The sequence below is a fragment of the Aspergillus luchuensis genome, chromosome 3 (genome assembly GCF_016861625.1).
Source record: "Aspergillus luchuensis IFO 4308 DNA, chromosome 3, nearly complete sequence".
Lineage (NCBI taxonomy): Eukaryota > Fungi > Ascomycota > Eurotiomycetes > Eurotiales > Aspergillaceae > Aspergillus > Aspergillus luchuensis.
The window spans coordinates 1,536,503-1,562,418 of record NC_054851.1 but is presented as its reverse complement, the minus strand read 5'-3'; the positions used below and the strand labels follow the sequence as shown (position 1 = coordinate 1,562,418).

Below are 25,916 nucleotides of genomic sequence, written 5' to 3'. Positions count from 1 at the left end.
TTCGGATGGTGGGACAGGAGGACAAAGGGCGGCCAACTTGGACGGGAATGTGCTGGGCGGGCGCAGTTGCGGGCGCGATTCTCTTGCCTCCGTCAGCAGTACCCCACGTCCATCAACCGAGGCGACAGCGGCACAGGAGAATCTAAATTGGGAGCGGATTGAAAAGAGGGAAGATGGTGGATTCTCAGAGGGTGGTTGAAGGGGAACTGTAGGGTTGTTGAGTAAGGGCGGCTGGCGTAGGGGGGGAGCGGAGGCGGAGGCGCGGCAGAGTTGGGAAAAGGGAGTCACTGTGCAAAATCCAGGCCGGGCGTCGGAGCGCAGAAGTTTCGAGGGTAGTAGACGCGAGTGTATCAATCCGAGTAGAATCTCGATGGATAGGACAAGACTAGAAAGAGAGATGTGAAGGGTGACTCGGGAGACGGCGTCCGACCGGCAAGTCAGTCCTGGAGACGGGAGAGAGAGGCCAAGGACAAGGAAGGGGAGGGAGGTGAATCAATGGTTATCTGCTGACTGAGGCACTTTGCTGTAAAACGACTCTTTGCGAGGATTCGACCGTGAGTCGCGGTGAGGCCGCCCCAGAGTGGCACTAGTCCCAATATGGACAAATGTCGGCCAGGAACGGAGTAACTAGGCCGCCGAGTTTCCATTGGCCGGGGAACGATCCTGGGAGGGGCGCCCGAAGACGGCAACCAGTGATATTTGAGGTGGTATTAATTGATCACCAAGAGTTGCGCCTTCCTATTACTCCGAACACTGAATTGACTACTATGTACACCAAGTAGATACTCCGTACTATTGCCTTTAAGTTCGGTGGATGTCGCCGCTCTATGGAGTGTCTTCTCCTGTCATTGATGGACAAGTTCCGGGACACGTAGCGGGCTACAAGTCAATAGTACTACTTATAGTGCACCTACTGTGTAAATCGTGTCCATGTCTTGGTGGGTGGATGCTGACTTCTTCCGATCCTCCATCATCAATCGATCATCGCTCTGAGAATAATGAGAGAATATTACTCCTCCGTACTAGTACTAGAGATTATCTGTTGATCCTACGGTAGGCGGGCGGCTCAGTTCCGAGCCATTGGATCAAGCCTGTCAGATCGCACCGCATTTTGTGACACATCTGTATGATATCCTCTCCGTCAACACTCTCAAAACATGCCTACTCCATTGGGAACACTACAGCACTTGGGCAAGCAGGTGTTCGTTGAGTGTTGAACGCGTCTCTCGGTACATTAAATACCAGTTACCGTAGTTACTTGGTATTTGATCAGCCACAAAAGATGAGCACCATTCGCGGATCGGAGAGAGTGGCGCTTTGTTCGCGGATCATTATGGAGCATATCTCACCGTCAATTGGCCCAGACTCCACTATCTGCGTTTACCATTCTCAGCAACTTGGACATCCACCACGTACGACAGCCTAAGTATGGATGGTTCTCCGTGGTTGCTAAGAAAGAAGATGACCGCAGTCAAGTAAGTTTAATCCAACAGTCGTTCGCATACTCAGGCGATGCGCGATGGAATGACGCCACAGTGTAACTCCGAATGGTCAGCAAATTGAATCATTCGTCATGTCTTGCTTGGGATTTTCCCACAGAGCACCCTCGGGTCCCGATCAGACCGCATCCCTGAAAAGGTGACGATAAGCGTTTTGACAGCACTCGATCCGAGTTCACCGTGCGGAGCAGATCAGGTACCAATGAAATCCCAAATTTTGGGCCTCTTCACTTAGCACATCAAGTTACCTGGGACAGTGCATTACTAGTCGAATCTACATTCTAGCAGGCCTCACCGCACTCGTTTTAAATATATGGTCAGTCATCGCGAATTATCTGATGACGGGCTTTTAGGATGCCTACACAGGAGGCCATGGAAGAATGCAGGTTTTAGTCGACCGTAAAGACCAAATTATCTTTCGCAATCGAAATCATCTAGGACCCATAAAACAACCGCATGCCCACGCGACCTTTGGAGCAATCGCAATGTGCTGATAATGCTAATTCCGCGGCGAAGATCTCACGGCAAGCCGATTTTCACTAGCGCAAGGACATCAGAAGAAGAGAAGACTTAATCCGGAAGTAGGCGGGAAAATATCCAAAGTGTACTGATCTACTGTGGGGAGTCTGGTCTATCTTCTCATAAAGTGCTTCGTTGGGTGGCTGACCATTCAAGACTTACCGAGCGGTGTCGATCAGCCCATTCCAGGTAAAAAAAAAAAAAAAAAAAAAAGAGCAATTATCTACTATATGAAAAGTTTGCCATCCACAGTACACAGCTGAAGCACATCAAATTGCTAGCGGCGGAGATCTTATACTCCGATAGCAGGTTCTATGATGCTTTCGCTGTCACTTCGTGTTTTTCTCCATGAGAAGGTAAGCGCCAGAGATCAATGATAATAGTCTCTTTCCAGCTTATTGATGCCGAACCTCATGACAAATTCGTATATTGAGGGCTAACTAAGTATATATTTTGAGGGTTCCATGGAACTTCTGACATAAAGCGATAATAGCTTTAAGTGATACACGAGTCAGTGCTAAGAGAGAATGTCCTACAGTCTTTCCTTCAAGAGCTGGCTGCAGGTGGCTTGGGTGACATTTTAAGGTCCTGTGTTCAAAATATGCAAGGATTGCAGTTACCAACACCCGCCTGATCTACATGGGATCATGATGTCGCACAGTGAACGCAGTCAGATCCTCAATTGCAGAAGTACATAGATCGTGACGAAATGTAGTAGTAGTACCAGTTAAAGTAGTAGCTGGGCCGAGCGCACAACAAACTTCCGAGTTAAGGTTACAAGGTTTTCTCGTTCAATGAGCGTTTTCGTTATATGCTAAGTTGCATCATCTATATCCTTATAAATAAGTAATATGCATACACACTATCATTGGAACGTGGACTTCGGATCACCGCTGAATGGCTGGCTGATTATACACAACAGGAGGTTTCGGCTAGTCACAAGCCTAAAGCAGAATGCAGAAAACCAAATCAGTGTACGTCCAGCCCAAGGATCTTGAATTGAGGCTGGGGTTCAGTTATACAGGAATGCTTTAGGCAAATAACCACAGTCCCAAGGAAGGTCGCAGCTAGGACAAGACGTCCGTTTATATCATCTGCAACAACTGACATTCTAATTATGGCAGGACATGAGAGATCTGCGGGCGACAAATAATTGCACAGGAGTCCGTCCCTTCCCTATCAAACAAATATACCGATGGCCATTGCGGAAAAAAGCTTGGTTGGTCGCTGCTCCATGTGGATAGCGAACTCCGCCAATGGGTGTGTTTCGGATTGAAGACCTCAACGGTGCAGCTAGGATCAGAGTCCCACCCATCTACCAGTAACAGACTACCACCACTGAGCGTCCAGACTTCCCAAAGCTGATGGAAATCAGTAAGGGATTGCACCCCTAGACCAAGTCGGGCGCTTCAAGAAGCAATAGCGGTCCCTGCATGGAGCGCGTGGACCCTCAGGGTCCTATCGAAAGGAGCGTTTGCGGCCACAAATGTGTTTTCAATTCATGGACTAGCAGACAATCCAGACCAACTCCATTCAGCAGAAACTGGGCGGCACCCAATCAATACAGGGCTGTTGCTTACTAGCCTTCAGGGAGGTATTAATCAAAGCTGAGAAGGTGAACGAGTCAATCATGGGAAGCTTGACTCTACTTCGTAAGGGCATTGCCAAGACTGGATTCGATGCGGCCCTCCCTGCAATTAAATCGGCGGTCTCAATCTAATTGTCGGATGGGCCCCGGCCCCAGTTATCACCACTATGTATGTGACGGGATGGCACCATCTCTATTGGGTGGCAGGTGGCATTATTGCGCCCCTCCATTTTGAGAATCAGGCTTGTCGCTCTTTTCTTCTTTTTTTCACGCCACATTTCATCACGCAGAGCATGGAAAAACTCCCATAATAGAAGTGCAGTACTGTTAAAAGCCACTGAGGGAGGTGAGCAAGAGTTCAAAAGGGACTAGTGCGCACGTGGTTGATCGCTGACTACTGCAGTACCACCTGACTAATTAGGTATCTACAACCATCTAACTAGTACTTTGTAACAACAGTTGGACGACATTACTTCAGCCCGGCTTCATACTTCACCTCTCTATCAATTCTAAAATCGAACAGATTCTTCTATCTCCAACGATTGACATAACCTAAACAAGCCACTTCCGGCGGAACTGGCAAAAATGGCATTTCTTGGCAGGGCGGAGTTGGAGCCAGAATAGCTCCAGAGTGAAACTCGCCATGTCGCAGACTGCCGCCGGACGGCCAGAGGGCCTCCGGCATTCGGTCCACTCTTCTGCTCCGGTATGTAGCTAAATTCGCTGGGCCCTTTTCGGCGCCTCTCCGTCTCCCCTATTTGGACAACGCTAATGCCCAAGTAGTAACTGGCTCCTGCAAGGGTGTCTCGACCTCCGACTCTGGAACCTACCGGCGTGTTTGTGGTCTGTGGTCTAGTGCCTGCTTTTCATCAATCTCAGACTCTCCGTCTGCGATGACCCTATCCCAATCAATTCTGCGTCTCAGTCGGCCCTGTAGTCAGTGGGAACTTGACAGCTGCCAAGAAATCCAATTGCAGCATTGCTATCGGGGAGTGAACCTTTCATTTATCCTGATTCGAAACCGTTCGGTCTGAGCTTTAGGCGGAGACTTGATAGAACTACGACCATGGCTAGCATTATATAAAGGCGCTGGATTCACGTCTTGCTTTGACCTTTCTTCCTTTCCTCCTCATCAGCTTCTCATTCATTTCTCTTCCCGGGGTCTTAGAACCATCCATTCTCTTGCTTTCCTTTCCTGGCTTCATTGATTGAAGACCATTTGCTTCGTCACTCTTTCTTTCCCAACCGATCCCTCTTACCCACGATCACGCTGTGCGTCGATTAACTCAAAGCCTGCAAAATGTCTGTCGCTAAGATTGCTGGTGTTGTCCTCGGTTCGGCCGCCCTTGTTGCTGGCCACGGTTATGTGTCTGGTGCTGTCGTTGACGGCCAGTACTACGGAGGATACATCGTCTCCTCCTACGCCTATGAGAGTGACCCTCCGGAGACCATTGCCTGGTCTACCGAAGCCACTGACCTTGGCTTTGTCGACGGTTCTGAATACGCCGAGCCTGACATCATCTGCCACAAGAGCGCTAAGCCTGGTGCTATCTCCGCTGACGTCAAGGCTGGTGGTACTGTCGAGCTTCAGTGGACTGACTGGCCCTCCAGCCACCACGGTCCCGTCCTGACTTACCTTGCCAACTGCAACGGTGACTGCTCCGATGTCACCAAGACTGACCTTGAGTTCTTCAAGATCGACGAGAGCGGCCTTATCAGCGACACTGAAGTCCCTGGAACCTGGGCCACCGACAACTTGATCTCCAACAACAACAGCTGGACTGTGACCATCCCCTCGACCCTCGAGTCTGGTAACTACGTCCTGCGTCACGAGATCATTGCCCTGCACTCCGCTGGAAACAAGGATGGCGCCCAGAACTACCCTCAGTGCCTCAACCTGAAGGTTACCGGTAGCGGTAGCTCCACCTACTCAGGCACCAAGGGTGAAGCCCTCTACAAGGACACCGACCCGGGTATCCTGGTCAACATCTACCAGAGCCTGAGCTCCTACGACATCCCCGGCCCTGCTATGTACAACGCCACTTCTTCCGGCAGCTCCTCCGGCAGCTCCTCCAGTGCCTCTTCTACGAGCTCCGCTGCCGCTGCCGCTGCTACTACTTCCAGCGCTTCCAGCTCCACCACCAGCGCTGCTGCTGCGACTAGCTCCGCCGTAAGCGCCACCACCACCAGCGCTGCTGCTGCTGCCGTTGTCACCGACGTTGAAACCACCGTCCAGACTGCGGTCGCCACTGCTTACCAGACTTCGACTGACGTTGTGCAGGTCACTGTCACTGGCAGCGCCCCCCAGCAAACCCACATCCAGGTTGCCAGCTCCAGCGCCGCCGCTGTTGCTACCCCCAGCAGCTCCAGCGTCGCCGTCTCCAGCGACAACCTCACCAGCTACTTCAGCTCTCTGAGCGCCGACCAGTTCCTCAGTGTCCTGAAGGAGACCTTCTCCTGGCTGGTCACCGAGAAGAAGCACGCCCGTGACCTCAACGCCTAAGCGCCCAGCCAGACGTGGAAGTTCGGATCATATAGACATTCCTTCTTGTTTCTATCTGACGGCTACACGAGCCCTTTTAGCCGTCGGATGCTCTTTTCGCTTCGGATCGGGTATCCACCTATGTACCTATAAAATATCAATATTGAAGCTGTGACTTTCGATTGTAACGTCCTCTTTTGTATAATACTGCATTGTTTGTATCTACTGTCGAGATAGAATCGACTTCTAGTAGTCGTTGATAAGTGACTGGTAATCGTTGAGGGTCATGAGGAAGGCAACAATGGCCTGCAAAGCATGGCCCACAAGATTGTCATCGATGTTCTTTCCAGCCTGTCTTGATAGTATTCTCTCTATTGACCATGGTAATACCCCGTGACCGATTCTTGCCCGAAATGGAAGGCACTGCTATAGATTAATGACGGCCTGGCTTCTCTTCTCATGGACTACTTACTACCTCTCCTCACCTTCAGATTTCTCTCTCATATTGTCGAAGTCAAAGCGCTGCTAACAAAATTCTTTCCCCATCTCCCCAAGCCATCATGTCGCCCTCCCAGGTCACACCTCAGCAGCCAGATGACATTCCCCCCAATGAGAAGAGTCAGTATCGGATGATCAAGGAAGCTGGATTCAACGGCATGCATGATTTCATGTTATCTTATGGATTGAAACCGTACAATTTCGAGGACTACGATGAAGCGAAGGAGATTTTAGACACCATGAGATGGTATGACCAGGAGTACTGGGAAGCCGAGCAGCAGGAAATGTCTCAAGAGCAGTACGAGGGTCAGGAAGAAGAAGATTGCGAGCTCCACCCGGAGTATTGCGAGTACAGGGGAGCAGAGCCGGATGAGCAAGAATATGTGGGTTGGGATGAAGGACCAATTCCATTCTATCACGACCAGTATGAAGGTTATGAGGGAGGCCAGAGCCACTACGACTTCGAGGACTGCGAGGCAGACATGAGTGAGCCGCTCCAGGAGTGCTATGACCATCCAGACTGTGGAATGGATGATGGGTTCTGTGATGGCTATTATGATTGAGTTGAGGACTGGTGAGTAGACTTCCAATTTGTGCGTTTTGCTCTACCTGGGTGCTTGCGAAGTATACAATAGGGCGCTAACCTGAACGGTTCAGTAGGACTCTCCGGCAGGTGCTACCGCTATCCTCTGACATGATACTGGGCAGAAAACAAATCGTGCGTCTGGTGAAGGTTGAGGGAGTAGTGAAGTCCTAAGGTTTTCAATTCTTCGATTGCTGGTAATGATATTATTCGGTGATGTATGCGTAGAATGTGTTGAAACCTCGGGAAGCGGGGACCACGCGGGCGATTGTTGTTGCGGTAGTCAAATCCATTCGTTCGTCCCCTCAGCAGTTCTCCGAATAGCGTCTTCTTCCCTTTATCCACTCCCCGGATACTCCATTTCTGTTGATGTGGGCTGCATGGCTTAGATCGTCATATAATACTCGTCTACTAAACCACTGCACCCTCGTTCCTCCATCATGTTCAAGAAGAAGCCCACGGTACGTTACCCCTCCCCCGCACCACTCTGAGATCGGTTACAACACAGCAAAGTCAATCGTGCCTTTTTGAGCGCATCGCTCACAATAGACAAATCGCAGATCAAAAATCTTTCTCCCCTGCGGTCGTCCGACCGTCGAAAGATTGCCGATCAGATTATCAGCGATTACAAGATCGAGGTCCCACAAAGTGCACCGGTTGAAACCAGCGGCGACGACTCAGCTCCAGGCGCATCCAACCCAACGGCGCCAAACCTTACCTCCATTCGAAATGCTCTACTCCCCGAGAACTGTTTGACCGCACGCTTTACTACGACCGCCGGACCTCAGCTCCGCGAAGTACAAGGGACGGTGTATGTTGGAACACATCCCGGGGCCGATGAACGGGTTCTGTGGTTCAGAGTCGACCACGGCCCCGGCGCCGATGGACGCCTCTACCCTACGGTATATACACTTTGGCACAACCCAGATCTGGTGCCACTGCTTCATACCCCGCAAATGGTCATGCAGAAACTGCACGGAGGAGCTGACCTGATGACTCCGGGTCTCGCCAATGACCCGCCTTTCGACGAGCGTGCCGTTAAAGGTGCAGTGGTTGCTGTTGCAAGCCTTAATAGGCATACGGTACCGCTGTTTGTGGGCGTGTGCGAAATCGACATCTCTGCCCTTGGTGAGGTCCAGGGCACGAAGGGACATGCCGTTCGAGGTCTGCACTGGGAAGGTGATGAGTTGTGGGCATGGAGCTCGTCTTCCAAGCCGGGTCAGCCCGCTCCAGAGTATCTGGAGGGGTGGGATGATGAACTGGAAGAGGACGAAGATGTAGGAGAGATCGAAGAGGGCGTGCAGAGCCTAGCAGTAGATGGTGAAGAGGCCACTCAAGGAGCTGGAGGCGAGGAAGCATCGGACGAAGCGCATGATGCTCCGCAGGAGGAGGTTCCTGAGGTTGAAGAAAAAGAGCCCACAACTAAAGGTGAGTCTCGCTCAATACACCATGAGTGTTGTTATCCTAACCATTTGAAGAAATTGATGAGGCTTTCGAAAAGGCCTTCCTCTACTCCCTCTACAAGCTCAAGCAAGATAACCCATCCGCTACCAATCACGGTCTATCTTTACCCGTTCAACCATCTGCTCTGATATCGAACATGATCACACCCCACCTGCCCATATACACCGCAAAACAAGCCCAATACTACCAAATCAAGAAGACCAGCTGGAAGAACGTGAAAAAGTTCATCAAATACCTGGACAAGCAGCGCTTGGTCAAGTCCAAAGACCGCAACGGCCAAGAGACCGTCATCCTCGATGTGGACTTCAATGACCGTCGCGTTCTAGAATTCGTCCCTTACAGACTCCCATCCAAGAACGCCGTCGAGAGCGCAGGAAAGCCTGCCACTCCAGCAAACAACGCCAAGTCCGCATCTACAGACAGCGGCGACCCCTCAGTCGGCCAAACCCTGACCGTGCAGACTCTCTATCGCCCAACCAACAAACTCACTCCAACCATCTTCCCCGCCCTATCCAGCACCCACCCCAGCAACTACTACAAATACACCGACATCTCCACCCACCTCGACCAATACATCCAATCTCAGAATCCCCCGCTCGTCGACCCCAAAAACAAACGCATCATCACCCTCAACCCCTACCTCGCCAACACCATCTTCACCTCCTCCTCTGCCGATGACAAGAGCACTCTCGCCCGCGGCAAAACCACCCGTGACGGCCTCCTCAAGCGCCTCATCGAGGACCACTCCCTCATGACAGCCCACTACGTCATCCTACGCCCTGGCCAAACCCTCTCCGAGGTGAAGCCCAAAGCAGGCGCCGCCCCCAAGGTCAATGTGATCCTTGAACGCCGCACCGGTTCCAAAACCGTCACTAAGGTCTGGAACCTCGAAGTGTTCGGCATCATCCCTAGTCTCTTGGCCGAAGAACTGCAGAAGAAATGCGCTAGCAGCACCAGCGTAACGCAGGCTACTGGCGCGCCCAAGGGCGTCATGGAGGTGCTCGTCCAGGGAGACCAGCGACGCGCATTGGAGACGGCGTTGGTGAGACGTGGGTTGAGGACGCAGTGGATTGACGTTGTGGATAAGACGAAGAAGAAGAAATGAGTGGTTGGGGTAGAATATTGGATGAGAGGTGGTTTTGCATATGATGATACCGTTATATACGTGCTGTAGTCGATGAATATAAGTGCAGCCCTGGCTGTTGCAGTCAACACTTTTAGTCCTTAGCGTGCTACTGCTATGCATTGGAAGTTCCATGCTATCACCAGTCGCAATCTTGCTTGATGATATTCCACGATAGTACGCTCACTTACCAAAAGGAAGGAAACTAAACGGTAAAGATGAATTCCAGAACATCCATTTTCCGTGAGTCTAGAACGTAACATCCACCGAAGCAAGGATATCGGTAAATAATAATGAAAAGGAAAAGAAAAAAAAATAATAATGAAATTATACAACGCCATTATGATACTATGGTCTTCAAAGTCCGGGGGTAGTAATTCGAGCCAAAGTCATGCTTTTTGTATCCCATAACCCTTATCCCATTTTTCTTTCGAAGCAATGAATAAAAATAAGCAAGTGGTGTCATTGATGATAGACAGCCAGCTTTGAATTGCAACTTTTCTCTCTTTTTCCTTTTTTGATCTAGATGACGTTATTTCGTTTACTCCTTGGCGTCCACCTTCTTAGCAGGGTGGTCGCCGTTCGCCTCGTCTTCGGCGGCACGCTTCTGGCCGGACTCGGCGGTGCTCTGGACAATGGGGACGCCGCTGGAATGTTTTGTTAGTATGCGTACTTTTGCTTTGTGCAATGGGGTGGTGATAGGAGGAAGGAAAGAAAAAAGTATATACATACCGAGCATCCTTCTGGACCTCACTGCGCTCCTCCTTGGGCTCACTCTTCTTGTCGTTGAAGCCGTTCTTCTGGTCAGCCGCGCGGCGCTCCCTCCAGTCGCGGTTGTCACGGCCACGGTTTCCACCACGGCCACGGCCGCGACCGCGCTGGAAGCCACCGCGTCCGCGGGAGCCGCTGGGCTTCACGCGGCCAGCCTCAATGTCGCGCACCTTCTCGTCGCAGTAGTCCTTCTTGCTCTTGATGAGCAGGTCCTGTCCCTTCCACTGGGGCTTGGGATCCAGGGCCAGGAAAGCCTTCTGCTTCTCCTCCGACTCGAACTCAACGAACACACTGCCCTTGAAGGTCTTGTCGTAGGCACGACGCAGACGGATGGCGTTGACGGGTCCGTAGGGGGCAAAGAAGGCCTCAATGTCAAGCTGAGTGGTCGGCTCCTCGTCGCCGAAACCCTTGGCGTAGATGCTACGGCTCATGGCCTGGTCCTCGAACACCTTGACCACGTTGTGATCGTGAGTCTGCGACACGGTCTCCGGAAGGGGAGTCTTCCGGCGCACGGAGGTATCGTTATCGGTCAACTCAAGCGTCTCAGACGACTTGAGGGCCTCGACGACGGCGCTGAAGGGCTGGAAGCGGCGCATGCGCTTGAAGGAGTGCAGAAGTTCCAGAGGAACGGAACGGTTGGCGCTGCCGCCGACCTTGGAGAACAAGAACTTGTCCATGGGCAGGTTGGAGTCAGAGAAGTAGAACTCAACCTGCTTGCGGATCTCGACCGGGTCATCCGTCACCTGCTGCGTGGAGGGGTCAAACTTGGCGTTGTTGCGGCGGTTGAAGCGGCCCTCGCGACCCCGGTTGTCGTTGCGAGATTCCTGTGTCGTCTTCTGCTCTTCGGCCTTCTCAGACTTCTCGCCCAGCTTGGCGGCGGCCTCGACAATGCGGGCTTCCTCGGCATCTTCGGTCTCCTTCTTTTCGGCACCGTTGGCGGGCACTTCGTTCTCGCCCTTCAGCTCGGCGAGGACGTTCTGGACATCCTTCTCAGCCTCAGCGTTGGGCTGGGCGACAGGCTTTTGCTCTTCGGACATGGTCACGAGCTGTGTGGTAGGAGTTTAAGGGGGTATAGGGGAGATTGTTGTATGGGGTCTATACTAGAGTGGAAAGATATCAGTCAGTGATTCCTACATATCATCAAAAGCAGAGAGGCACAGGCGATAAGTTCAGGATGAGGGTAGGGTGCAATCCCGCGTCAGAACCATGATACGGACCGATTTGGCCAATGATGGACGGAGAACCGCGCGACGGCGATGCGGAGAATTGGAGGAAGCAAGCAGGGCACTCGTATCTTACCTAGATTGCGCGTGCGCAAGATAGAAATATAAGCGGAAAAGAGGGATTGACCAGGAAAAGACACCTGCAAGTAATTTAAAGACGAGCTCCAGATGCGAGAGAGAAAATGGCCAGGCCAATTAATGCGCGGCGGGGGAAATTTTCTGAGCGCCGCAGCGGAGCAACTGTCTTGCTCGCCTCAGGCAGCCAGGCAGCGGTGTTTGTGTGGCGCAAACAGCTGACTTGGCCGCTTTAGGAAAGTAGCCGGATTGGCCTCTTCAACAACGGTATATTGACACTTCATGATATGTATCCTTCACAGATTCTGCAAAGCAGGATTAGGTTTTCTTGAGGTAAAAGTGAAGCTGGATTGAAACGGGTGTCTGGATTCTTGTGTTACCAACTAGGTATATTTTTGGAAAGTCACAGAACGTGTGACATGCTGCTAGAACGGATGACAACTACCACAGTAGGTACCAACCAGACATGCATCTGCTAGTTGTTGCCTGGCCGGTTTCCAAGCGCGGGCGATCAATATGATCTTCCCTCAGAGGAGATATTGAATATCTCTCAGGCAGTAGACGGGCTTCAATAGCACCCTGTCTACTCTAGACCGTTTCAACTGAAAGTTGTCACTATTCTACTCCATCGCATACTACCGTCATGCCTCCCAGAGCAATATACCTCGTAACATCCCGAAATAGCCCGAGCCAGCGTGCTCATTTCTCCATCTTTGTTCCATCGGTCGCTTGTTCCACTATAGGTACTTCGATACACGTTGTGGGCGCGCCTATGATGGGCTATCAGCTCGAGTTCAAACGGAATCACGCCCTCTCCTCCAATGAAGAGCCGTATGAGACGGTCTTACTTGGACATGTCGACTCTCAACATATTGCGGACTCCTTAAAAGAGAGTAGTAGTATGTATGTAGACCATACTTCGAGGAGTGATCTTGAAATCGCAGCCAGTCAGATACCGGCCCCTCGTGTTAGTGAGAATTTCATGGCACCTGTGAATGATGTGAGTAATTCTCGAGTGCCTCACTGCCTGTGCTCCAGCCTGACGTATACAGACCACCAACAAGAGATGTCAAGAGTGGACTATGGAATTTGTTCGTCATCTGGTTGCTCGGGGTCTACTTGAGGAAGAAGCCGTTCAGATTGTCCAGTCGAAACGCGATTCGCCAGCCCATGGAATCGCTTTGCAGCCTGCTGGTCAACGAGTAGTTTGAGGGGCTATCCAAATTCATGCAGGTAGCAAGTGCCAAAGGATATATGACTTGAAAACTTTTGGTTCCTAGCTGGCACTAAGAAGAGTCAATCAATTTGGATGCAATCAGCGAAAGATCAAGCCAAAGTACTTCTGGGCGCAGGATAACAAAGCAGGTTTCCGGCACTTCCCCAGAAGGGATGTGTAGAACTGCACTTTGGGCTAACAGCACCTGCCTTTTCCGTTTGGTTTCAGCCCCGTTGGTGCCTTTCAAGCCGTCTGAATCAAAACTCTTCTCATAGTTATACTCCAGCCTAAGCCTTCCTTCGGTACCATGTCCACAGTATAGTTCCTAGGAGCTAGGCGGGTTTCATTGGATATACTTCAGACTACCACATTGCGTTATATCACAAGAGTTGTGCCATTGTCTCGCTCTCATTAGCCCATTGTCCGAGCCAATATGTCACACATTATTTGAGGTATTTCGGAATGTGCGTTTGCTTCTATTCCTATAATATACCAAGAAAGAATCTAACAGGCGCAATCCTCATCAGAAAGGCATGCTGATAGTCGCCGGAACTCACGGTGACCGAGAGGAGAGCTCCCTTATTCGATTTACGTGCAACAGAGCCATTGCCTTCCAACGAATACGACTCGCTTCGAGCACTTTTGACGACCCTTTGACGTTGGCATACTTATAATACTAGCTCTCGTAGAAACTTGCAGAGAACACTGGTCAAGCCGAAAAGACACGCCAGCTCGTCTCATCATGGCTGAAGAACCATCATCCAAGTTGTTAGCCGCATGGCCTACTAGAGATGTAAGTCTGAAGCCTTTCCACCGGAAGACGAGTACCCTTACCATAGGCTTAGATCATTTACATTTCTATCTTGGGACCATTGTTGCTTGCAGCGCTACTGGAGTGGTTCCTCTTCCTTGCTGCGTTTATTTACTGCCTGATCAAGGTATATCAGAAGGCCGATCACTGGAGTATTCGAGTTCTCGCAGTCATCATGGCCCTCCTCATCACACTGTGCAGGTGGGCTTGTTCAAGTGCAATTTTTCATGGATGAAAGTATTATAACACACATGTAGGGGAATCTTTCTTCCAGTGATGATCGCTATACTTCCACTACCACCGCAGATCACGCAATTTTTTCCTCGCCAGCTCGTGTCGGTACTTCAATGGTTCGCTTTCTGGGCATTCTCTGCGCTTCTAATCATACCATGGCTATTTTGTGTCAATAGATTCGTGATTCACTCCTTAGGGCGAACCAAGAGGGTGAAGGAGGCTTTAGATGACCGCACCGCACCAAAAACCGTCATTGTCATGCCAGTATACAAAGAAGACCCCCTTGTTCTGATCAAGGCAATTGACTCGGTCGTTAATAGCGACTATCCCAGTTATTGCATTCATGTTTTCTTGTCCTATGATGGGTGCAACATCGATGAACCTTATCTCCATGTGATCGACCATTTGGGAATTCCGATTTCGCTGGAGAGTTACCCGCAAAGCATTGATGTGACATATCATGGGGCAAGGATCACTGTTTCAAGATTCAAGCACGGTGGCAAGCGTCATTGCCAGAAACAAACCTTCAGGTTGATCGACAAGGTATATGCCGACTATCTAAAGCATAATGACGACCTATTTTTGTTGTTCATCGATTCAGACTGCATTCTTGACAAATTATGCCTGCAGAACTTCATGTATGACATGGAACTGAAACCAGGGAGCCAGCATAATATGTTAGCGATGACAGGAATCATCACTTCAACCACAGAGAGAAATTCCCTGATAACTGTTCTACAGGACATGGAATACATTCACGGGCAGCTTGTTGAGCGTACCGTGGAGTCCGGTTGCGGCGCTGTTACCTGCCTTCCGGGAGCACTGACAATCCTACGATTTTCAGCTTTCCGCAAAATGGCGAGGTACTACTTCGCGGACAAAGCTGAGCAATGTGAGGATCTCTTCGACTATGGCAAGTGTCACTTGGGAGAAGATCGCTGGTTAACGCACTTGTTCATGATCGGGGCGATTGAACGCTATCAAATTCAGATGTGCACGAGTGCTTTCTGCAAGACAGAGGCGGTTCAGACATTCTGTAGCCTGCTTAAACAACGACGTCGATGGTTTCTCGGCTACATAACCAACGAAGTGTGTATGCTGACCGACGTCAGACTGTGGAAACGCTACCCACTATTGTGTCTGGTGCGCTTCATGCAGAACACAATCCGGACGACTGCATTGCTATTCTTCATTTTGGTAATCTCGATCATAACAACTTCCAGCAAGATTAAAAACCTGCCTGTTGGCTTCATTGCAGTTTCGCTCGGTCTCAATTACATCCTTATGGTTTATTTTGGGATAAGGCTCAAACGCTTCAAAGCCTGGCTCTATCCCCTAATGTTCATCCTGAATCCGTTCTTCAATTGGCTTTACATAGTGTACGGCATCTTCACTGCAGGCCAGCGAACGTGGGGCGGGCCTCGAGCTGACGCAGCCAAAGCTGATGAGCATACTACACCAGAGGAAGCGGTCGAGAAGGCTAGGGTCCAGGGGGATGAGCTGAATGTTCAGGTAGACACCTTTCGAACGAAAATAGAAGAGAAAGGCGTTCCCATCCGGCCTTCATCTAAGGTCAATGGTCGCCTCTCGTTTGCGCCACAGCTTCCAGATCGGTATTACGACTATCAGGGCGCTCTGGGGACCAGTCTCGCCAAATACCTGACCCCTCTTCCAGACGTGCCTCGCATCGGCCTCCACCCACATTGCTCATCTGACTCGGTTGCGACATCCGATTCTGGAGGCAATTCAATTTCCTTGCCCCAGAATGTGGAATCCTTGATGAGCGCCGGGGAGCGGGCCAGACTCTCCATAAGTCGCCCGGCGCAGGAAGACACCGGACTTCTACACACACGGGAGGCAGATGGTGGAGAGCATGGCCTGTATGTGCAATCTAACGAGGACCCGGTAGACAACCGGGCGTATGAATTGCATACCATTGAGTCAGAGAGCAATGTCCCAAGCGGAAAGCCCCAGGTATCGTCAAGTGTTCCACAATCAATGATACAGCAATCTAGAGCTGTTCCTGGGTCTCAGCCCCATGGGCACTTGCCACAGCCAAGATACACCAAGCGACCTAGTAGGATTCCGAGGCAGAAGAAGGGACATATGCAACCAGAACAAATGGTTTGAACCGGAAGGCAGTGCATAAGAATTCAAGCATCGGATTGATTTGGTAGTGAGCCTAAGGGTTGCCAAGGAACAGAGGCCGACTGACCAGAGTATTAGAGCCTGTTTTGAACACACATGCTACTACTAATGAACTAGTTACTTGACTCTCGTTCAGTAATGGTCTGTGATCCATCGTCTATTCACATCGTTTGTATTCAAATACTCGTTTCTCGCATTATCAAATAAGCCAAGTTACTATCCTCTGAGGTCATGGATGCGTATGGGGAATTCGTGCCCATTTGGTCTCAATAATCAATAGAGTAAGACAAACGAAAGTTTATCCAATTGAATCGGATTCGCTACGGAGTATGACACATAACATTGGCATACAATGGTCAGATGATTCTCTGTAACGGAAGTCTGCAACCCACTTAGACTGAGAGATACCGACGTGCCAGCTGGAGCAGTCGAGAATATCGAACGCTTGAAGAATGTATCTATAGAATGTCATACCAACCCTAGCAGTACTGTGGTTGATTGACTGGAAAGAGGGAGTGGCCAAACAGATATGCACATGATGAGTCATCACAAACGGGAGAAAAACTCTGAACTATCGATAAGCCCCGCCAAAGCGGTCAGGCAAGGGTTCTGCCGGCACTAATGGAGCGGTGAAAGGTGGGAGGCGTCGAGCAGCAGCCAGAAGGTTCGACGAGCGCCCAAAGAAGCCGGTGAAGCTGTGCTGCGATGCTGCTAAGCGCCAGGTTCCTTATTTATTCCTGTAATCCTCCGACCTGGGGGACACCTGCGTTTTATATATTTCTGCATTGATCTCCTCTAGTGTGTTAATTATACATTATTTTTTTTAATTTTTTTTTTCCGCCCAAGTGGAACCCATCGAATTGTGCTTACTGCTCTAGACAGATAATATCTGCCTGACAGATAGTAAGTAGTAGTGACTGACGAGCCAGCGGTGCCCACGTTGGAAAATCGACGCCTCACCGCCCGCGAGCTTCTAGTGGCGGGTCCTGCAGTTCTCGCCGTGCAAATTCTCCCCCTCCGTCTCGCTCTTTTCTCTGCCCTCTTTGGATCCTCCCCCAACCTCTCCCCCTCAGTCCCATTCTTCCACTTTTTTCCTCTTTCATCCTCACATCACTCTTCTACTTCTTCTTTTTTCCCCTCTCTCCTCTTTTCTTCCCCCCACTCTCTTCTCCCCCTCTCTACCTCTTCCTCATCTAGACAATGTCTGTCGTCGGTATAGATTTCGGTGCCCAGAGCACCAAGGTCGGTGTTGCCCGTAACAAGGGTATTGATATTGTGCGTCACTCTTTCCCCTCTGCCCAAATTTCTCTTTCCCCTCCGAGCGCTGCCCATCCGCTCGTCATTATCAGTCCCAAGTCATTACTAACTAGTCCATTGTGATGGTTTACAGATCACCAACGAAGTTTCCAACAGATCTACTCCGTGAGTTCGCCCATTCTTTGCTTATCATGAATTTTATGTCGGCGCCATATCAGCTGCCCGTCCCAGTACATTAGTATACGAGCCGTGTACTGACTTCATTTTTCTCCCACACAGTTCCCTTGTTGGCTTCAATGCCCGCTGCAGAGCTCTCGGTGAGGCCGCTAAGACGCAAGAGACTTCCAACCTCAAGAACACGGTCGGCAACCTGAAGCGCCTGATCGGCCGCTCATTCAGCGACCCCGATGTTGCGATCGAGCAGGAGTACACCACGGCTCAGCTTTGCGATGTCAACGGCCAGGCCGGTGCCGAGGTCAGCTACCTCGGAAAGAAGGAGAAGTTCTCGGCTACTCAGCTGGTCGCCATGTACCTGACCAAGATCCGGGACATCACCTCCAAGGAGCTGAAGCTTCCTGTCTCCGACGTCACCATCAGCGTTCCCGCTTGGTTCACCGACGTCCAGCGCCGCGCCATGCTTGATGCCGGTGAGATTGCTGGCCTCAAGGTCCTCCGCCTGATCAACGACACCACCGCCACCGCTCTCGGTTACGGTATCACTAAGCTCGACCTGCCCGGCCCCGAGGAGAAGCCCCGTCGGGTCATGTTCGTCGATATCGGCTACAGCGACTACACTGCCTCCATCGTCGAGTTCCGCAAGGGTGAGCTCAACGTCAAGGCTACTGCCTACGACCGTCACTTCGGTGGTCGCAACTTCGACCGTGCCCTGACCGAGCACTTCGCCGATGAGTTCAAGGAGAAGTTCAAGATCGATGTTCGCACTCACCCCAAGGCCTGGTCTCGTACCCTGGCCGCTGCCGAGAAGATGAAGAAGGTTCTGTCGGCCAACCCTGCTGCTCCCATGAGCATCGAGTCTCTGATGGAGGACGTCGACGTCCGCGCCATTGTTAAGCGTGAGGAGCTTGAGACCATGGTCAAGCCCCTTCTGGACCGGGTCACCGTTCCCATTGAGGAAGCCCTGGCTGAGGCCAAGCTCAAGCCCGAGGACATCGACTTCGTCGAGATGGTTGGTGGCTGCACCCGTGTGCCCGCCATCAAGGACGCCGTCTCCAAGTTCTTCGGCAAGACCCTCTCTTTCACCCTCAACCAGGATGAGGCCATTGCTCGCGGCTGTGCTTTCAGCTGTGCCATCCTCTCCCCCGTCTTCCGTGTGCGTGACTTCTCCGTTCACGACATCGTCAACTACCCCATCGAGTTCACCTGGGAGCAGTCTGCCGACATCCCCGACGAGGACACCAGCCTGACTGTCTTCAACCGCGGCAACGTTATGCCTTCCACCAAGATCCTTACCTTCTACCGCAAGCAGCCTTTCGATCTCGAGGCCCGCTACGCCAAGCCCGAGATGCTGCCCGGCAAGGTCAACCCCTGGGTTGGCCGCTTCTCCGTCAAGGGTGTCAAGGCTGATGCCAACGACGACTTCATGATCTGCAAGCTCAAAGCTCGTCTGAACCTGCACGGTATCCTCAACCTGGAGTCCGGTTACTACGTTGAGGACATGGAAGTCGAGGAGCCCGTTCCCGAGGAGGGTGATGTGAGTGATAACCCCCAGTTCAATTTCGCGAGATGTTCCGATTTACTGACGACTAATTAGGCCATGGACACCGATGGCAAGGATGGTGAGCAGCCCAAGAAGACTCGCAAGGTCAAGAAGCAGGTCCGCAAGGGTGACCTGCCCATCTCGACCGGCACTACCTCCACCGATGAGTCTGTCCTGAACGCCTGGACTGAGCGTGAGAACTCCATGTACATGGAGGACAAGCTCATTGCCGAGACCGACGAGAAGAAGAACGAGCTCGAGTCCAGCATCTACGAGCTGCGTGACAAGATTGACGGCGTCTACTCCGAGTTCGCCAACGAGGAGGAGAAGGACAAGCTGCGCGCTAAGCTGACCGACACCGAGGTAGGTCTTCACAACGTTCGTTCCATTTTTCGCTTTACAAAGGCTAACGAGTTGTTCAGGACTGGCTCTACGAGGAGGGTGAGGACACCACTAAGTCCGTCTACGTGGCCAAGATGGACGAGATCCGCTTCGTCGCCGGTCCCATCATCCAGCGCTACCGCGAGAAGCAGGAGGCCGAGCGCCAGGCCCAGGAGGAGGCCGCCGCCAAGAAGCGTGCCGAAGAAGAGGCCAAGCGTAAGGCCGAGGAGGAGGCCAAGAAGGCCGAAGAGGAGGCTAAGAAGGCCGAGGAGAAGCCCGACGCTGAGATGAAGGACGCTCCTGCCGAGGGCGAGAAGCCCGCTGAGCAGTAAATTTGCTCGATTGGTAGATAACGGTGAGCCCAGCTGTGGGATCGCAGCTTGATGACAATGTGGTCACGAACAATGCAATCATGTTGAACCCCTTCAGTTGTTTATTACGGATTTCTTTTTATTATTCTTTTTTCTTCCATTCCCCTTTACTTTATTCTGGCCGAGTGCCGGCACTGTGATGTAGAACGACATGATTTCCCCTTTCAGTACTTGCTTTTCCTCTCCGCGTTTGTTTGTGGTCGACCTGGAGATGCTGGCCTGGTCAAACGGCGGGAGCAAACTGGCAGGGGCACAAAAACTACTAGAGATGCGCCATGGCGATGTGGATAGACCTGCTTGAAAAGTATATGATTGGTAATACAGAATATAGTATCCTTGCACATGCAGATTGGTTTATATTTTTTCACATGGTGCTTCTTAGTGTTACACAGTATGGGCCCAGTAAAGTTGAAATCGCTGCCAATATAGTTACTACTATCGTAAGTGGGAGCGCCACAGATACATCGACAGTGGTACACCGTCCAATTCACCCGACTTCTTCCCAATGAAGGTGTATAGATTACTGCCACTCCCCAATCTCAAATCATTGTGAAATTACTGAATGACATAATGCCTCCCACCAATACTATATACACTGAATGATTATGCTATCAGCACTACTTATACCTTCAGCACATCACCAAACACACCCTCCCCAGCAAAATCATGCATCAAATCCACCCACAAAAACCTCTTCATGATCTCTCGCAACTCTCCCCACGTCCTGATCCCCACTCTCTCCAACCATTCCCGCAAACACCCTCTCAACCAGAGATCCGTCCCCTGAAATGCTGGCAGCGGCGGCAATGCAAGGATCCCGACCATCAATAGCCAGAGAATGAGCTCCAGGGAATCCTCCCCCTCGTCCTCCCCAGCATCGTCAGGATGTTGCTGGCATTGTCCCATGAACGACAAGAGATGAGGTTGATACGAAGCAGGGAAGAATACAAAAGGCAATGTCTTGTCTTGCCACTGGAGGAAGGTATGATGGCAGAAGGTGAGGAGACCTAGACGGAAGGTTTCGTTGTTGCTGTTCGGGGGGAAGGGCAGTTGAAGAAGACGGTACATTACGGAGGAGAGAGTAGAGGGCATGATATCTGGGGTTAGGCGGCGTTGGGGGGTCTCGGTGATGCTTGTGTTGATTAGGGTGCAGAAGTTTTGGAGGACGTGGAAGGTTGTCTTTAGGGTTGGGTCTAGGTGGAGTTGGGGGTTGTTGGTTTGGCTAGGGGTTGGGTTGAAGATGGTAGGGAATGGGGTTAGTGGTTCGAGGAAGGTGTCTCGGAAGAATATGGGTGTGGTGTTGTTTTGGAGGGCGAGGCCTAGGTCCCATCTGGTAATGGTTCAATCAATGTAATGGGCTGGATGTTATAGGGGGGGGTAAGTGGCTTGCTTACCTGAACAGCTCGATGAGGATTTTCTGGCTCTCGAATAAGCGCAGACCACCCCGAAGATCCATGATTGTTCGAATTCCCTCCATATGTTTCTGTGCGACCTCGGATTCGCCCATCAAATGCGCTGTCATGGCCAACATCAGCACAGTGCGTACGGTGAAATCGGAGATTTTGGTCCGGAGATCGACGCCCGTTAGTCTCTCGCGAAGGATCTGCACGCCCTTTGTAAAATGGAGCATGGTTCTGCGATTGGAAAGTAGTTCGTCGGAATGTTGTCGACCGTGGACTGAGCACATGAAGACTTCCGATGCGCATACGGTGAGATGCAGATAGGCGGCATCGGAACGGATGGAGTCGTGGAACCAGGATTTATCCCTATAGTCGAATTCAATCAGGAACCCCAATGGGAAGAACATTTGCATTGATAGTTTGGCGACTACATGGAATTCGCGTTAGCTACGCAAATGAACGAGGGGGTTAGTGTAGGGAAGACCTACATTGTAGTATATCAGCGAAGGTACCGGAGTCCACTTGGACGGCGAATTGAGCAAATGACGGATCAGGCCCTACTACTAGTTTACTAGTCGATGGGATGATGTTGGGGTCCTGATATACTTCTGCTGATTGTGGTGATGGAATCTGATCCTGTTGTATGGGGTAGGGCTTTTTCCGTCGGTCGTATCGAGGCCGCCCTTTGTTTATGCCTTGCATTACATGGCTTCGGATGAGTCGACGGGTGTTTCTGTCGGGCTTTTTGTTATCCGTCGATATGATAAAGTGCATGATTGGGTTAAGATAGCGCAGGTTGTATGCGCGATTTAGTAGAACCCAGAACAGGGAGCTCGGTCGAGATGCTTTGAAATCACGGAATTAGAGTAGGATGATATACGGAGTCTTGATATCATTTACCCGAACAGGAACTTGAAGAGGGTGAAGGGGGGCTTTTTATGGTTGGTTTGTCAGCTGGTGATGCTGACAGGAACCGATGGCGTGTCGCTGCTTCTAATATCATTTGCCAATTCCGGTATAGTCACGGCCTTGGTATACTTCCCGCTGGATTCACTCGGTGACACCATCTTGACTATATTATTATCCTTCTTTGGTGGAAGTTGGAAATAAGATAAATACCCCCTGAACATGACTCTCATGGTGAGTTTCTCTTCTTCCTCTAATTACCTGTCAAGCCTGACTCATTTTCACTCCTTCAGAAATCCGCACCATGTCCACAGACCGAAAGACCGTCCTCATCACAGGCTGCTCCGATGGAGGCATCGGAGCTGCACTGGCTGAGACCTTCCACGATCACCGTTACCATGTCTTTGCCACTGTGCGCACCCCGTCAAAGGCCCCCAAATCACTCACCAACTCTCCCAACGCTACCATCCTCACCTTGGATGTGCTGGATTCGAGTTCCATCACCAATGCAGTGGAGAAGGTGACCAAAGCCACTGGCGGCAAGCTTGACGTTCTGGTAAACAATAGCGGAGGCAGCATCATCCTCCCCGCCATGGATACCTCAATCGAGGAGGGCAAAAAGCTATTCGACTTGAACTTCTGGGCGCCTTTCGCCGTAACGCAGGCCTTTGCTCCTCTACTGATCAGGTCCAAAGGGTGTGTTGTGAACAACACATCAGTGAATGGAGCTCTTCCGTTTGTCTTTATGAGTAAGTCCAACCCTCCTCTTTAGTCATAAGACCTGGCATCCATTGATTAATGCAACTCACTCAAGGCATGTACAATTCCTCGAAAGCGGCCTTTATGAGCGCCAGCGAGACTTGGCGTATGGAGCTGGCTCCGCTGGGTGTTCGCACCATCACTCTCATGACTGGTGGTGTGAAGACTAAGTTCTTCGACAATTACGTTCAACGCCAAGTCCCAGAGACCTCATATTACATCGGAGCAAAGGATGCTATTCAGAAAATGGGAGATGGAAGCTTGCAAGATAGCGGCGTTGATAGGTACGCATATGCATCTAAGGTGGTTCAGGCAGTGGAGAGGAAGGAGTCAGGAAAGCTGTGGGTTGGTGGAGGCGCTGTCCCTGCGAAATGGGCATTGTGGCTATTGCCGCAATGGGGTGTGGTAAGTATCCTTTGACTGCTTGTTGCAGAGTATCTACTTAGCATCGATAATGTGCTAATTGCTTTGATAGGATTTGATGATGAGGAAAATGTTTCCTGTGTTCGAGACAATCGGAGGCGGACTGAAGAAAGACGCTTAGAGTTGTGATATAGCTGCGCAACAATCGTGACTGCGACTGCGTAACAGGGGTTGCAAAGTGGCCTTACTGGTATTTTCAGCGTAATATTTGTGCCGGTTTTCAGCATGTCAATTTCAGCATCTTGGTGCCATTTATATACTAGTTGTCTTTTAGCCTATTCAATCACGGAGTCACCTGACGAGCTTGTGAGGTCCTCCCCATTTGCATCCAGTAATCCATCGCTTCTGACCAGCCTTGCTGTCTTTGAGCAAAATTCATTGTATACAACAGCTCTCGTTCACTATCTCTTTTTCTCACCAGCCAAAGGCCATTGTTCAAAACTGACAACACATGCATGAGGAAGCCTAGCTAAGCCCAACTAGCACCCCATTCTCGTTCTCAAAAGTCATGCTAATCCGTTCCGTCCACGGCTTAGTATTATAATCCGACACGGTCGAGAAGGTTTGGAATATGCGGGCTACAATGTACGTGAGGACAATCATAGCATAATGCTCTGCTCTTGTGTTAGCGAGTGCATCCTGGGAATCACCATAACTGAAGGGGAACTTACGGCCGGGGCAGATTCTAGGACCCTTGTTGAACGGAATATAGCCAGCCATATCTCCACTTAGTTGTTCCCATCGTTCTGGACGAAACTCCCCAGGATCCTCACCAAAATCCTGCCCTAAGCGATGCCTAGCCCAGGTGGAAAAAACCACAATGTCTCCTTCCATGACAAGAATCGGCGCGTCACCATGAGCCCCACCTCCAGTTGGCAAGGTTGAATTCTTGTTTGCCACTCTCGCGTTCAAAACAACTGGGGGAAACAGTCTCATCGCTCAAATCTTATGTTAGTGCATAGTAGTACTCAGATGGCCAAAAGAGGTGTCGTACCTTCTTGAAGGACCCAGCGGACATAATGCAGTGTCCCGAGCTGTCCCCATGTCGGAGGGTTTGATTCAATGGTGTCAATGATGCTTGCTCGCAGCTTATGCACCACGCGCTCGTTCTGGGAAAGGCAATAGAAGAGTCCCGAGAGTGTCGTGCTCATGCTGTCATTTGCGAGTAGGATACTTAAAGCTTGATCGGCAAGCTGTGGTGCTTCATCTATATCAACTTGTGATTTGAGCATAGACCGCTGTTTTGCCTCCTTGTCTGCTCTGCCTTGTCTTTCCAATCCTGTAATAACGCAGGTCATCACATATTCTCGTGCGCTCTTGCAAGCCTTTAGAAAGCTTCGCTTGGGCACCAAGTGTCGCAGCGGGCCACGGAAGCCATCTTGCACGATTCTATTCTTAACAAGAAGAAGGTCCTCGAAAAACTGCTTCTTCTCTCGAGATTGGGTGAAGCTGAGAGCATCAACAGAATCTCCTAAAGAGAACAAGGTCTGCATGTCTAGAGACAGATTAAACGCACAGGACTGAATATCGAAGGATTGTCCATCCGGAGGGACGTGCTGAAGAAAAGCTTGGAAGTGCTGCTCACAAAGGCTAAGATCAATGGCCTTGCGAAGGTTAGAGAGCCGACTTCGCAACTGTTCCCGGCTTGTCTTCCAGCCCGCACCATCAAGGGTGAATATCCCATGCGGTGTGATTGGCTCAAACAAAGGCCTTCGCAACGGAGAACTATCGAAGTCGACAAATGCCGTGGAAAGCAGATGCTTGATATTGGTCGCGTTGCAGGTGAATAGCAGCCGAAATCCTAAGACATTGGAGACATAAGTCTCCCCATACCTCTCGAAGAGTGCATTTGTGTACGAGAGAGACGTTCGGCGGCGAAAATGGTATGCTAACTCGATTGACTTGGCGATTCCGAAGATGTCATACCAAAAGCGGTCGCTTTCGTTGGGCGGCTTCTGGCAGCCATGAAGTTGTTCGAATCGTCGTAATCTTCGGCTCCGGTAGTATTTAGTTACCAAGAGGGTAATCGTGACACCAAGAGCAACCACAGCCAAAGCTAGGCGAAAATTACCTGGGTAGGAGAGTCTGGGTAGCAGGAGTGCTGTCATGTTTGAAACGGTCTCTTGGGCATCCTGCATGGTGACAAAGCAAGGACAAAGCAGTGCCCATATGCTGACAGACGACAGTTACCCTAGGTAATAGTAAGTCATGCTCATATGACTAGCCTATCAAGGGACTGAATATTGCATGTGAGCAGGCCTGGGTTCCTTAACGAAGGTAGTCATCAGGGGGGACAAGGAGGGCGAAAAAGGGAAGCCGCGCCCTAATATGCGACCCACCAATTTCCATGCTACTAGGATGCGCTAAACATGCTCGACTATTATAAATTCGCATATTGTCTCCTTACCGCAGGTCTAGAGATCTGATATGGATCATTTCTTCATGCTGCCTCACGGGTTTTCATTTGC

General features: G+C 50.8%; 10 protein-coding genes across 10 annotated transcripts; 7 read left to right on the top strand and 3 right to left on the bottom strand.

The window, feature by feature from the left end:
* Nucleotides 1–4,906: 4,906 nt before the first annotated feature.
* On the top strand, nucleotides 4,907–6,109 carry AKAW2_30539A (lytic polysaccharide monooxygenase auxiliary activity family 9 protein; the record flags this gene model as incomplete). Its single annotated transcript, XM_041687064.1, has 2 exons — nucleotides 4,907–5,776; nucleotides 5,888–6,109. The coding sequence occupies 2 exons, from the start codon at nucleotides 4,907–4,909 to the stop codon at nucleotides 6,107–6,109; spliced, it is 1,092 nt and encodes a 363-aa protein (XP_041540986.1).
* Nucleotides 6,110–6,648: 539 nt separating this feature from the next.
* Nucleotides 6,649–7,149, top strand: AKAW2_30538A (uncharacterized protein; the record flags this gene model as incomplete). Its single annotated transcript, XM_041687063.1, has 1 exon — nucleotides 6,649–7,149. One exon carries the CDS (start codon nucleotides 6,649–6,651, stop codon nucleotides 7,147–7,149), a length of 501 nt encoding a protein of 166 aa, XP_041540985.1.
* A 976-nt stretch (nucleotides 7,150–8,125) lies between these two features.
* On the top strand, nucleotides 8,126–9,738 carry AKAW2_30537A (putative RNA binding protein Ligatin/Tma64; the record flags this gene model as incomplete). Its single annotated transcript, XM_041687062.1, has 2 exons — nucleotides 8,126–8,597; nucleotides 8,648–9,738. The coding sequence occupies 2 exons, from the start codon at nucleotides 8,126–8,128 to the stop codon at nucleotides 9,736–9,738; spliced, it is 1,563 nt and encodes a 520-aa protein (XP_041540984.1).
* Nucleotides 9,739–10,297: 559 nt separating this feature from the next.
* AKAW2_30536S (tRNA maturation protein LHP1) lies at nucleotides 10,298–11,564 on the bottom strand (the record flags this gene model as incomplete). Its single annotated transcript, XM_041687061.1, has 2 exons — nucleotides 10,298–10,403; nucleotides 10,489–11,564. The coding sequence occupies 2 exons, from the start codon at nucleotides 11,562–11,564 to the stop codon at nucleotides 10,298–10,300; spliced, it is 1,182 nt and encodes a 393-aa protein (XP_041540983.1).
* Nucleotides 11,565–12,468: 904 nt separating this feature from the next.
* On the top strand, nucleotides 12,469–12,948 carry AKAW2_30535A (uncharacterized protein; the record flags this gene model as incomplete). Its single annotated transcript, XM_041687060.1, has 1 exon — nucleotides 12,469–12,948. One exon carries the CDS (start codon nucleotides 12,469–12,471, stop codon nucleotides 12,946–12,948), a length of 480 nt encoding a protein of 159 aa, XP_041540982.1.
* Nucleotides 12,949–14,027: 1,079 nt separating this feature from the next.
* On the top strand, nucleotides 14,028–16,216 carry chsD (chitin synthase D; the record flags this gene model as incomplete). The annotated part of the gene is made up of 2 exons (XM_041687059.1): nucleotides 14,028–14,053; nucleotides 14,110–16,216. The coding sequence occupies 2 exons, from the start codon at nucleotides 14,028–14,030 to the stop codon at nucleotides 16,214–16,216; spliced, it is 2,133 nt and encodes a 710-aa protein (XP_041540981.1).
* Nucleotides 16,217–17,434: 1,218 nt separating this feature from the next.
* hsp88 (Hsp70 chaperone Hsp88) lies at nucleotides 17,435–19,921 on the top strand (the record flags this gene model as incomplete). Its single annotated transcript, XM_041687058.1, has 5 exons — nucleotides 17,435–17,509; nucleotides 17,625–17,656; nucleotides 17,771–19,202; nucleotides 19,263–19,571; nucleotides 19,631–19,921. 5 exons carry the CDS (start codon nucleotides 17,435–17,437, stop codon nucleotides 19,919–19,921), a joined length of 2,139 nt encoding a protein of 712 aa, XP_041540980.1.
* A 660-nt stretch (nucleotides 19,922–20,581) lies between these two features.
* AKAW2_30532S (uncharacterized protein) lies at nucleotides 20,582–22,134 on the bottom strand (the record flags this gene model as incomplete). Its single annotated transcript, XM_041687056.1, has 3 exons — nucleotides 20,582–21,290; nucleotides 21,355–21,787; nucleotides 21,849–22,134. 3 exons carry the CDS (start codon nucleotides 22,132–22,134, stop codon nucleotides 20,582–20,584), a joined length of 1,428 nt encoding a protein of 475 aa, XP_041540979.1.
* Nucleotides 22,135–22,570: 436 nt separating this feature from the next.
* AKAW2_30531A (uncharacterized protein) lies at nucleotides 22,571–23,569 on the top strand (the record flags this gene model as incomplete). The annotated part of the gene is made up of 3 exons (XM_041687055.1): nucleotides 22,571–23,015; nucleotides 23,081–23,430; nucleotides 23,501–23,569. The coding sequence occupies 3 exons, from the start codon at nucleotides 22,571–22,573 to the stop codon at nucleotides 23,567–23,569; spliced, it is 864 nt and encodes a 287-aa protein (XP_041540978.1).
* A 344-nt stretch (nucleotides 23,570–23,913) lies between these two features.
* AKAW2_30530S (cytochrome P450 monooxygenase afumB) lies at nucleotides 23,914–25,586 on the bottom strand (the record flags this gene model as incomplete). Its single annotated transcript, XM_041687054.1, has 3 exons — nucleotides 23,914–24,062; nucleotides 24,120–24,365; nucleotides 24,443–25,586. The coding sequence occupies 3 exons, from the start codon at nucleotides 25,584–25,586 to the stop codon at nucleotides 23,914–23,916; spliced, it is 1,539 nt and encodes a 512-aa protein (XP_041540977.1).
* Between the last annotated feature and the right edge of the window lie 330 nt (nucleotides 25,587–25,916).